This window comes from Pyxicephalus adspersus, chromosome 8 (assembly GCF_032062135.1).
Source record: "Pyxicephalus adspersus chromosome 8, UCB_Pads_2.0, whole genome shotgun sequence".
In the NCBI taxonomy this organism is placed as follows: Eukaryota; Metazoa; Chordata; class Amphibia; order Anura; family Pyxicephalidae; genus Pyxicephalus; species Pyxicephalus adspersus.
In genome coordinates this window covers 430,080-442,827 of record NC_092865.1, presented here as the reverse complement: position 1 = coordinate 442,827, position 12,748 = coordinate 430,080, and the positions used below count along the sequence as shown (strand labels likewise).

At 46.2% G+C, this 12,748-nt stretch overlaps 1 protein-coding gene across 1 annotated transcript in view; it reads left to right on the top strand.

The window, feature by feature from the left end:
- MAST2 (microtubule associated serine/threonine kinase 2) overlaps positions 1–12,748 on the top strand; it is a gene marked incomplete at its 5' end in the record, with an annotated part of 54,588 nt that overhangs the window by 33,305 nt on the left and 8,535 nt on the right. Inside the window, 10 exon segments of the mRNA XM_072420597.1 lie at positions 537–762; positions 6,986–7,174; positions 7,838–7,905; positions 8,659–8,750; positions 9,160–9,368; positions 10,229–10,367; positions 10,447–10,579; positions 10,676–10,841; positions 11,277–11,378; positions 11,807–11,929. Coding sequence (XP_072276698.1) covers positions 537–762; positions 6,986–7,174; positions 7,838–7,905; positions 8,659–8,750; positions 9,160–9,368; positions 10,229–10,367; positions 10,447–10,579; positions 10,676–10,841; positions 11,277–11,378; positions 11,807–11,929 — 1,447 coding nt within the window.

The window sequence follows — 12,748 nt, the reverse complement described above, 5'->3', positions numbered from 1 at the left end:
GAGGGCAGGCTGATGGGATCAGGGAAACGTATTGGGGAGATAAAATAAAGGGTCAGGTGATAGGAATGGGGTAAAGAATTAGGATGGCGGGGCAGGTAAAAGGTTGGGGGGAGACCAGGCTGATAGGACATAATGGGGAGATGAAACGAAGTGTCACATGATGAGAATGGGGTAAAGAGTTGGGGGGGGTAAAAGGTCGGGGGGAGACCAGGCTGATGGGGTCAGGGAACAAATTGGGGAGATGAAATGAAGGGTCAGGTGATGAGAATGGGGTAAAGAGTTGGCGGGTTTTGGGGGAAAACATGGGGAGGGCAGGCTGATGGGACACAGTGGGGAGATGGAATGAAGGGTCAGGTGATGGGGGGGGGGGGGGTAAAAGGTCAGGGAAGGCAGGTTTTTGGGATCAGGGGACTCAATGGGGAGATGGAATGAAGGATCAGCTGAGGAGTGGGGTGCAGGCTAATAAACTCCATTTCTTCTATTGATGATTTATTGGCCGCCATTTATTTCCTTCCCTTCATCATTGTTTTGTCCAGGCCACAGCGCAGATGGAAGAACGGCTCTCCGATTTTATCAGCAGCAATACCCCGGAGAATGTTCTGCCCCTGGCCGATGGCGTCCTGAGCTTCATTCATCACCAGGTGATCGAGCTGGCTCGTGATTGCCTGGCCAAGTCTCGTGATGGACTCATTACTTCTCGCTACTTCTATGAGCTTCAGGAGAACCTGGAGAAACTGCTGCAAGATGTGAGTGTCTGGGCATAATGAGTCTCACTTCTCATGCGGGATTTCCTGTATGGGTGGGGGGTGGAATATTTATAAACACTGTGTAGGTATTTGTATTTTGTAACTCCTGTCCACGCCAAATCTCCATCAGTGAAGAGACGAAGCTGAAATCTGCAGCTCTCGTTCTACCTAATCCTCTGCTGCAGCTGAATGACCTCCCCAAGTCTGTGGTATAGAGAACGTGACTACCCCACTTATCACACCTAGCTGCTGGATAGCCAATCGCCAGGCCCAATGTTCTCACTCAGGCGTTGTTAACACAATTCACCAATATCTTTCACAAAAGTGTAAGCTGCCCAGGGATTTGGGGGTCTTCAGTGGCAGAATGGAGGTTGCAGATAATGCTGGTGGGAGCTGCTACCTTGCTGTAGTACCTTCTGCCCCCTAGCACTGCTCTGCCCCCTACTGGAGATTCTGCACATGCAAATCTCTGTGTGCTGTGTAAGCGAGTGGCGGCTCAACACTTGGAGGGTCCTCAGAGCCCAATCAGCGTGAAGATTGTTGAGGGGTGAGGAGCGCCATATACCTAGAAAGTCCAATTATTATTAAACAGGATTTATATATCGCCAACATAATATGCAGTGCTGTACATTAAATAAAGGTTGTAAATGACAGACAGATACAGACAGTAACACAGGAGGAGGAGAGGACACTGACCCGAAGAGCTTACACTCTAGGAGGAGGGGGAAGTATCAGACAATAGAAGTATGACATCAAAACCATGAAATTTCCTTTGGGCGATCTGTCTCCCCTCATTGGCACTGCAGATTTTGTATATCGGGACTACAAGAAATATGACCGCGGTCCCTCTGCCCGGGGACTGATAGATTGGAAAGTAATGGGACTGTGTGGGGGATTTTTAATTGTTCAGAGTTCCATATTCAGGGGGTGACATTAATAATATAGGGGTGATGGTGACCCATAAATCTTTGTTCCTTATCGGTGAATAATTTCCCGAATATCACCGCCTTCTCTCCATTGTAACATTTATCCTCCAGCCTGCGCTGTGTAATGAGGAGCTCAGCTGGGCCCGGCGTCTCTACAAATTGCTGGCGTTAATCCGTATCATAGCTACTGACAGCCGCCGGGACATCGCCAGGGGCATCCCATCCGCAGTGTATTACTCGGGAAGACGGACGTGTTGCTGCTGTCAGCCGGCGCATTTCTATTTCTATGCACACAAAATTGATTGCAGGGATATTATTCCGGAATAGTGCTTAACGGCCCGAAACCGCGACAAACTCTGCGCGCTTATTGTGAGGGCGTTTCCTTGGATTCAGTTCCTGCAGCTAAAGCCGTGATTAGTCTGGGAGCCACTGGGGGTGCGAGGGTCCCTAGGTATGGCGGGGGGTCCGAGGGTCCCTAGGTATGGCGGGGGGTCCGAGGGTCCCTAGGTATGGGGGGGGTCCGAGGGTCCCTAGGTATGGGGGGGAGGGGCTCCGAGGGGGGGATACAAGTCTGTGTATGGGACTAATTTAATAAAGTTCTGCAGAAGATATGACTATCATGGGAGAACATGGGTGATGGAATGGATTGAAAATATTAGCAAATGATTTTTAGGAAGTCTGTTCCAGGTTTGTTGGATCAGCCATGTTCTCCCATGATAGTCTATTAATAATAAATCCGGGCTCATTGTGTGATAGTTTGTGATGTCAGGATTGTATGAGACAAGGTGACATTGCACAGATCTCAGCCCCGTTAATGTCGATATTCTGTGCTCTGGTGGAATCATTCCATCTCCGTCCTCTGCTCACCGTTATCTGCAGCTTTATATACCATCTGGGAAGTCAGATCATTGAAGATAAAATCTTCCCAATCTGAGCTGCAGTGACCTCATCGAGATTAAAGATAACTGACGGAGAATCTTCTGCTGTGTGTGCAGTGACCCCTCTGCCTGTTGTGTACCCGCGGTGAGGGAAATCACCCTCTACAGGGAATCATTGTGTGCCCACAGGGTATTGTCATATGTCATTATTACAGTATAAGGTCAGTTTTGGGAAAAGCCAATTAACCTAACTGTATGTTTTGGGAATTTGGGAGGGAACCCACACAAACACAGGGAGAACCTACAAACTCCATGCAGATATTGTCCTGGCTGAGATTCCAACCTGGGACCCAGCGCTGCAAAGGTCAGAGTGCTAACCACTGAGCCACTCTACTGCCCTTGTATCCAAAGTGAAGGTAAATGGCGTCATAAAGAAATCGACCAGCAAACATCAGCTGATTTCACAAACAAAAATTGGATTACTGGATAGGAAAATAAAATGTAAATAAAAATGTAAACGGAGAGCCCTCAAGCAGATTATTGCAGCTTGGTTTAAAAATTTAAATGAAGATGAATTGGTCGGCTGGTTAATTAGCATTTTATTAATAATAAAACTTCTTGTGACATAATAAATGAATTTGGCGTGAATGCAGGGAATGCACCCGATTGGTCCATGTGGTTTTGTTGACCTCATTCTTCTCTCTCTGGATGGTTGCAGGGTCCCCTCTGTATGTTTGCGTGTAATTTACACACGTGTTGTGGTGGATTGTCAGCACGTTATAACCTCACCAAGGGCAGATGCTGAGTTCGCTCGCCGTTCGTTTTGTTAGCTGTATTGGCTCAATTATAGTGTTATGACGGCTCCCCGCTGTGATTGGCTGCGCGATCCCCACAGGACCACGGTGATTTTAATTTCATGGCCCAGTGGCTGCTCTTAGTGACTGATAGGCTTTCCAGATAAAGGAGAGAGCTGATTGTATGTAGGAATGGCAACCTGAAGCCCCCCGCCCGCCGTGCCGTCACCGCTAATTAGATGACATGTATCGTATGGCTGCGCATGGCAGCAGTTTGCTATATAACGCAATCTTATCGGGAAGATTCGTAAACAAGGTGTCGACGGAGGAACCCCGAACAACCCGTCCTGTCCTGAGGATGCCGGACCCTCAGCGCTGCGCTCAGATCATGGCTGAGTGGTTGTTGCAGGTCTCTGTTATTTCCATCATTCATTCTGCCTGGACATCCTCATTATATTCTCAGCATTTCATTTTACTGATTATTATTGCAGAAAAAGTAAAATGTTCAACTTTTTGCCTTCTTTTGCATCTCTTCATTCTTGGGATTTCATCCATTGTAGGAGTTGGGGTTGTTGTGTCAGTAGTTTTGTATGTTTTATGTTTTTGTGTAGTTTGCTACAGGGAATCATTGTGTGCCCACAGGGTATTGTCATATGTCATTATTACAGTATAAGGTCAGTTTTGGGAAAAGCCAATTAACCTAACTGTATGTTTTGGGAATTTGGGAGGGAACCCACACAAACACAGGGAGAACCTACAAACTCCATGCAGATATTGTCCTGGCTGAGATTCCAACCTGGGACCCAGCGCTGCAAAGGTCAGAGTGCTAACCACTGAGCCACTCTACTGCCCTTGTATCCAAAGTGAAGGTAAATGGCGTCATAAAGAAATCGACCAGCAAACATCAGCTGATTTCACAAACAAAAATTGGATTACTGGATAGGAAAATAAAATGTAAATAAAAATGTAAACGGAGAGCCCTCAAGCAGATTATTGCAGCTTGGTTTAAAAATTTAAATGAAGATGAATTGGTCGGCTGGTTAATTAGCATTTTATTAATAATAAAACTTCTTGTGACATAATAAATGAATTTGGCGTGAATGCAGGGAATGCACCCGATTGGTCCATGTGGTTTTGTTGACCTCATTCTTCTCTCTCTGGATGGTTGCAGGGTCCCCTCTGTATGTTTGCGTGTAATTTACACACGTGTTGTGGTGGATTGTCAGCACGTTATAACCTCACCAAGGGCAGATGCTGAGTTCGCTCGCCGTTCGTTTTGTTAGCTGTATTGGCTCAATTATAGTGTTATGACGGCTCCCCGCTGTGATTGGCTGCGCGATCCCCACAGGACCACGGTGATTTTAATTTCATGGCCCAGTGGCTGCTCTTAGTGACTGATAGGCTTTCCAGATAAAGGAGAGAGCTGATTGTATGTAGGAATGGCAACCTGAAGCCCCCCACCCGCCGCAGGAGCCCGCCGTGCCGTCACCGCTAATTAGATGACATGTATCGTATGGCTGCGCATGGCAGCAGTTTGCTATATAACGCAATCTTATCGGGAAGATTCGTAAACAAGGTGTCGACGGAGGAACCCCGAACAACCCGTCCTGTCCTGAGGATGCCGGACCCTCAGCGCTGCGCTCAGATCATGGCTGAGTGGTTGTTGCAGGTCTCTGTTATTTCCATCATTCATTCTGCCTGGACATCCTCATTATATTCTCAGCATTTCATTTTACTGATTATTATTGCAGAAAAAGTAAAATGTTCAACTTTTTGCCTTCTTTTGCATCTCTTCATTCTTGGGATTTCATCCATTGTAGGAGTTGGGGTTGTTGTGTCAGTAGTTTTGTATGTTTTATGTTTTTGTGTAGTTTGATGTCCAGCTGAATTCAGAGTTTTTGTATATCCGCAGCTTTATGTATTTTGCTTTTCATGGGGTTTGTTGCTGTGTGTGTCGCCGTGTAATTCATCACTTCATAGCACAGCGATATTTTGTGCCCGGCGTTGGTTGTTAATCCCCAGCGCTCACCACACATGTAATTATGCAGAGAAGACAAATGGGAGCTTCATAGGGAATATTGAAGGGTTAGCGGCCGTCGGTGAAGCCCTTCAGGAGCCGCACTGCCTTTGTTAAATGAACCCTCTTCTCTATTCCCCGGCTGATGATGTATTTTGCCTGGGGGTGAGCTGAGGTTACCTCGTCCCTGTGACTTACTATCGTCATTTAGGGTCCATGGAAACCTTTCCAGAATAAACCGTCCTGGGGTCGGAGAGCCGCCATACAAAGTGCAGGCAGAGCCAAATATTCTTCTATTGATATCACTGACAGATTCCTTGATATGAAGTGTCCCCAATCACCGGGATTGTATGATCGGTGTGATCAATATAACGCTATTATCAGCTCATCTTCATCCGCTGACATTGTATTTGGTTTCTTTTTGCTCTTCAGCTTCCATTAAAACTTTTTACATTAAAGCCGAATCCCCTCGTTCTGAGATACGTTCCAGGAAACATGCAATGTGATCGCCCCACATACAGAGCTATTACTCCGCTGATGTTATTATTATTACTCATTCATAAAATATGGATTTTATCATTTAGGTCTAAATGTTACATTGTTCATGTTGTGACTTTACAGACCTATGGAGGATGAGCCCCTAGTAACCCCTAGCAACCAGAAAAGAACTTTCATTGGCCTAACTTCAGGAAGCTTGTAGTTATTGGTGACTACATATCATTGCCCCTGGTGATAATGACTTGTAGGTGGGGGGTCATTGTGCAGGGCATTGCGGGTAGATGGGCTCTGAAGTGTTGGGGTAATGTTGCCATACGTTGGGGATTGCACGGTTTTCTCTATTCAGACAGCAACTTCTCCTCAGCACAATACAACTCCAAAACATTCAGAACCCCCCACCTCTGACAGGCTGTGATCCCAGGGGCAATTATAACCCACAGGGGCTCTGACCCCACCCCCCCCCACCAGAAGAAAAATTACATTTTACACACTTTAAAAGTTCCTAAATGTCAAATGCACAATAATGGCCAATGTCATATTTCTGAAAGTGGGGAAGAAGGTTTATTCCCCGGTGATTAGGCTTCTAAAAGATTCTGTAAAGTAACAAAAAGAAGCTCCATGCACTTGTCTTTGGTATATTTTGGATTTGATTGCTCGGATTGTATTATGAAAACTTTCGGTGGAGATGCGGTGTCGCCAAGCTGCGCCTGGATCTTCCATGGCTGTAGTCGGCTCTCTGACAGGTTTGCAGTAATTGCTGTGATTGAGTTTAATAAATTTGAACATTTCTAGTCCCCCCCGTTTGTGGTTGGACGGATTGTTGAGCAGTATATAATATACATTATGTTGGCGTGTAATGGGGCTTCTTGGAATAAACATTTTCCTCAGTAATTTCTTCCTAGAATCTGATGAGATAAGCAGTCAGGGGTAATTGCCTCGGGCGTCTGTCCCCAGCCGTGTGTCCATCCGCCTATCTATTTTATTGTAATAAATGTCACAGGCGGAGCGGGCTTTGCACAGTTATGTTCCTGCTCATTAAACCTGTGCTGCTTACATTTGCATATTATGAGAGACAGATGTGCGGCCACGCTTAATGAGTGAATCATCAGCACAATCTGTGTGTGAATGTCTGTCACCGTTCTGTGTGTTGCTAACACTCGGGCTCCTCTCCTATTTTATCAGGAATTTGACCCAGAAGAGTTCTATCACCTCTTGGAAGCTGCCGAAGGTCATGCCAAGGAAGGAGAGGGCATCAAATCTGACATTCCCCGCTACATCATCAGCCAGCTGGGGCTCAATAGGGATCCCTTGGAGGGTGAGAACTTCTGTTCCAGATATGGATGTTGCTGCTTGTGCTGCGCTCTGCTGGCAGTACCTATGCCCTTACCCACCTGTGCCCTTACCCACCATGGACCCACCTGTGCCCTTACCCACCATGGACCCACCTGTGCCCTTACCCACCATGGACCCACCTGTGCCCTTACCCACCATGGACCCACCTATGCCCTTACCCATCATGGCATGGACCCACCTGTGCCCTTACCCACCATGGACCCACCTGTGCCCTTACCCACCATGGACCCACCTGTGCCCTTACCCACCATGGACCTACTTTTGCCCCTACCCACCGTGGACCCACCTATGGCCTTACCCACCGTGGACCCACCTATGGCCTTACCCACCGTGGACCCACCTATGGCCTTACCCACCGTGGACCCATCTATGGCCTTACCCCATATAGGCTCATAATTGCCCTTACCATAGATCCATCTATTTCCTTGCCCTTACCCTATATAGACCCATCCTTGCCCTTACCCACCACGGGCCCACCTATGCCATTGCCCTTAACATAGACCCATCTATGTCCTTGCCCCTACCCACCATGGACCCACCTGATGGAAATATGATAAAATATAGTCTGTACATTCGTTGTACTTGAGATGTCTGTGGTGATATAAATTGTTCTTTGATTTTATAGAAATGGCCCAACTGAACAGCTACGATAGCAGCAACGCTGACACCCCAGAGACTGATGACTCGGTGGAGGTAAGTACACCTGCAGCTAGAATACAGGCGTGCATAGCGTGGAGCATTTACTGTCCTGTAAGATACTGGTGAATGTTTGGACAAATTCAATGGCCAAAGCTAAATTATCAGAATGAACGCATCCATAGGAGGAGCCAGCAAATATGCGGACTCAACCCGCGACTGCCAACATGGAGAGGAGCATACAAAGTAAAATTACTTCCAGGAAATGAACCCGCAGGGCTGAGCCAGATCTATTTTGGTTATCTTAGGATAAACTGTGCAATATTGGTGCTCCTCTCATATGGTGGCAGTTAGGCCGTTATATTTGTAACTCAATTCAATCTGATAAATTTGTGGATTGAAATTGGGATTAAAACAGTATTTCAATTTTCTAAAACCAAGAACTGTAAAGGAACTTTCCATTGCTAAGAGTTTGTTCACCTAAACATCTGCCAGCTGTCACTGTGTGTGGCTGAAAGCGGGATACCTCCAGCTATACCCCCATACATGAACCCATAATAGAGAGCGTGCACAGTGATCAGCCAGGGACACTGCAGACCATAAAACAATCCATATAGAAGATAGAAATACTACAAACAGTCCACACAACTTACAGTAACAAGAATTTACCCCATGCCAAGAATACAGATGTGGCATCAGATTGAAGCCATTGTGCTGAGACAGAACTGATTTACTTTCTTCTCTCAGTTATTGTGATTAGTGGAAGTGTTCTGTATGGTGTGCCACCTTCTTACTGCCAAGTGTTTGTAGGGTCGCAGCACCGCCGCTGTAATTCACCCAAAGAAAACTCCCTCTGAAGAAGAGTTTGAGAACATCAAGCTGATCAGCAACGGTGCTTATGGGTAAGTTCTCTTTTCAACTCCAAAGTTGTATTATTTTGTGCCAATCGTTACACATTTCATTGCTCGACCCAGATATTTTTTTAAGCTGGGTGAGAAGAAATTGTAGGTGGCTGGAAGCCCCAAAATTGTGACCCAACTCATCACCGACCACCAAAAAATAGCCGGGTGGGGGATCCCTGTCAGATTTTTGTGCCCCTTTTTAAGGTTTTCATAGCTTCCAGCACAGGTGGCAAATTGTCACCATAACAGGAAATTAAAGTGATTTTAATTTAAAGTGATTGCTCCAGGTTTGTTTTCTGCCTTCAATACAATTGTGGGGTTATGTACTTGTAACTAACAATTCCTGAATTTCACAATTTGTTGATCCCTGAAAGTTTGTAGCATTTAATGTTTTGTGCCCCTCCCCCAGCGCGGTGTATCTGGTACGACACAAGAACACCAGACAGCGGTTCGCCATGAAGAAGATCAACAAGCAGAATTTAATCCTGAGGAACCAAATCCAGCAAGCCTTTGTGGAGAGAGACATCCTGACCTTTGCCGAGAACCCATTTGTAGTCAGCATGTTCTGCTCGTTTGAGACAAAGCGCCACTTGTGTATGGTGATGGAATATGTGGAAGGTGAGCGCCAGTCTGGGGTACAGCACCGGGTAACATTGTTCTGCTACATTGTGGAGGTTTCAAAAGGCTGTCATACCACACAAGTAATCAAATTCAACATTCAGCTTATTGTATCTGAATTAGTTAAAACAGAACTCCAGCTATTCTGCCCTCCTCCCCTCTTGTGGTTTGTATAGCCCACACCTGACATGTTTTTAAGTTGCTTTATATATAAGTACATACTTACACGCTTGGTTCATCTCAGGAGTACTATGAGCCCAGGCTGTATGAATATTGTCCATGGGGGGTCCATGAAATCCTGAATTTACAAGAAGTTGGTTAAGTATGTGAGTTTGGGGGGGGGATTGTAGAAAGAGGGTGCAAGCTTTTGGCGTACAATTTTATGTATGACACAATGAGTGGCCCCGATATAATCTGCTTTGGGCCCAGACACACAGAGGTAGTAGGGCAGAGGGGGCCGGGAAAATTATTATTATTACACAGTATTTATATAGCGCCATCATAATATGCAGCGCTGTACAAAGTCTATAGTCCTGTCACTAACTGTCCCTAGCTCACAATCCAATGTCCCTACCATAGTTGTATGTCATTAATGTAGTCTAAGGTCAATTTTGAGGGGAAGCCAATTAACCTTCCTGCATGTTTTTGGAATGTGGGAGGAAACCTGCGCAGACACAGGGAGAACCTGCAAACTCCATGCAGATAGTGTCCTGGACGAGATTCGAACCTGGGCGCTGCAAAGGCCGGAGTGCTAACCACTAAGCTGCCGTGCTGCCCGTAGTCAGACAAGGGTGGAAATGTTATACAGGAAATGGTGGCGACTTCCATGTCTTAGACTTGTCCTGATGTTATCCTTGCAGGGGGTGACTGTGCTACATTGCTGAAGAATATCGGAGCTCTCCCAGTGGACATGGCAAGGATGTATTTTGCAGAAACGGTGCTTGCGTTAGAATATCTCCATAACTAAGGCATTGTCCACCGAGATCTCAAGCCAGATAAGTATGTCCTGTGACACTGTGCCTTCTATTTATTATAAGTGAGGGGAACTTGTGTCCAAATATGTATTGTCATCCCACAGCCTCCTCATCACCTCCATGGGGCACATCAAGCTGACAGACTTTGGCCTTTCTAAGATCGGGTTGATGAGTCTAACAACCAATCTGTATGAGGGGCATATAGAAAAAGACACCCGAGAGTTTCTGGATAAACAGGTGAGATGATTTATTACCCCTTTGGTACTGGTGTGAGTTTATCTTTTCCTTTGTAACTTATAACATTAAGAATGGATCTCCTCTTCCTTCCCACAGGTGTGCGGCACCCCAGAATACATTGCTCCAGAGGTCATCCTAAGACAAGGCTATGGAAAGCCTGTGGACTGGTGGGCAATGGGTGTCATTCTTTATGAGTTTTTGGTAGGCTGCGTCCCCTTTTTTGGAGACACACCGGAAGAGCTGTTTGGACAGGTGATCAGTGGTAAGTAATGTTGTATGGCCAGAAATACCTGGATCCCCCTCCATATGATTGATTGCAGGGGTGAAGGGGGCTTGTAAATGCTAAAACCTTTAAAGACATTGTAGACCATTGTGCTGTTCCAACTTTGTGGTCACAGTTTGCTGAAGACCCCTTTCTGCCCCCCCATGACTGTGCCCCGGGGTACAAAGCCCCCTCCATAAAGACATGGGGTCACCAGTTTGGTGAGGAGGAACTCGAGTGTCCTGCACAGAGCCCTGACCTCATCCTACTGAACACCATTGGGGTGAATGAACATCTTTGCCACCAATAGGGGGCAAATCCCCACCATCAGCACCTGACCTAAACCCTACTGAACACCTTTAGGATGAATTGATTCAGAACAGCGGCTTCAGTAATTACAGACACTGATAAAATTCATGGTTTTATTTATTTCAGATGAAATTGCCTGGCCAGAAGGAGAGGAGGCTCTTCCAGCTGATGCCCAGGATCTCATCTCCAGACTCCTCCGCCAAAACCCCCTGGAAAGAATGGGTACAGGTGGGCATCATTTATTTAATTTTGTAGTAACCTGCTATTTGTAAGACATTTTTATTTGTAATAACCCGCTCATTGATCTGTATTATATATATTTTAGTAATTCATCTATCATTGATCAGTATTATTATTATAAGGTATTTATATAGTGCCGACATATAATGCAGCCCTGTACAAAGTCCAAAGTCGTGTCACGGACTGTCCTTCAAAGGTGAATTTTTTTGGGATGTGGGAGGAAACTGGAGTACCCGGAGGAAACTCACACAGGAATACCTGCAAACTCCATGCAGATAGTGTCCTGGCCGAGATTGGAACCTAGGACCCAGCGCTGCGAAGCCCGGAGTGCTAACCACTGAGCCACCGCGCTGCACATTCTATATTGTAATAAGCCATCTCATCTCTCTGTCCCTCGTCTCTGTTGTATCTTCCAGGTGGAACCTTTGAGGTGAAGCAGCACCGATTCTTCAAAGATTTGGATTGGAACGGGCTGCTACGACAGAAAGCCGAGTTCATCCCACAGCTGGAATCTGAGGATGACACCAGTTACTTTGACAGTAAGACTTCCTGACACACAGATTGTATCTCATACCGCACATTTCCCTCATGAAATACGGCCTCAGCCAGCAGGACTTCTTGGTGGGAATTTCCTGCTCTGCTGGTCGCTGGTAACTCTTTTTATCTGTGACTGGTAAAGTGTGAATATGTTCTGTATGTGTATTGTGTCCGGGGGGTCATAGAAGGCCGGTATGTCCCCACTCATGGCAGGATGCGGGTTGTGGAGTCGGTAGATAAATCCACAGACGTCTCAGTTTCTGGAACCCCCGACTCTGACTCCAGGTACCCAAATTGTCTCCGACTCCACATTTCTGGCAGGATGTCTGCCTTTGTATGGTAGCCTGGTCATCTGGTCAGAAATCTTTCCTGCGGATCTTGTTTTCTGCAATTTGTGTTTATGAGAAACACTTCTCCTCTGTACACTGTACAGTCCTTGTGTGTCCCGAGGTCCCCGGCAATTGTTCTGCCTTAATATTAAACAGGATTTATATAGCGCCAACATATTAAATTAAATAGGGGTTGCAAATGACAGTGTCACAGGAGGAGGGGAGGAGCCTGACCCGAAGAGCTTACAATCTAGGAGGTGGGGGAAGTATCAGACAATTGGAGGGGGATATGGAATGGAGGGAAGCAGTGAGGGTTTAGGAGACAGAAGAAGACGGGTAGGTGAGGGGGAAGCGTTGGGTTTTAAATGAGCAGAAAGTAGGAGCGAATAGGACGAGGAGACCATTCCAGAGAATTGGGGCAGCTCTAGAGAAGTCTTGGAGCCGTGCGTGTGATGAGGTTATGAGTGAGGAAGTCATTAGTAGGTCATTGGA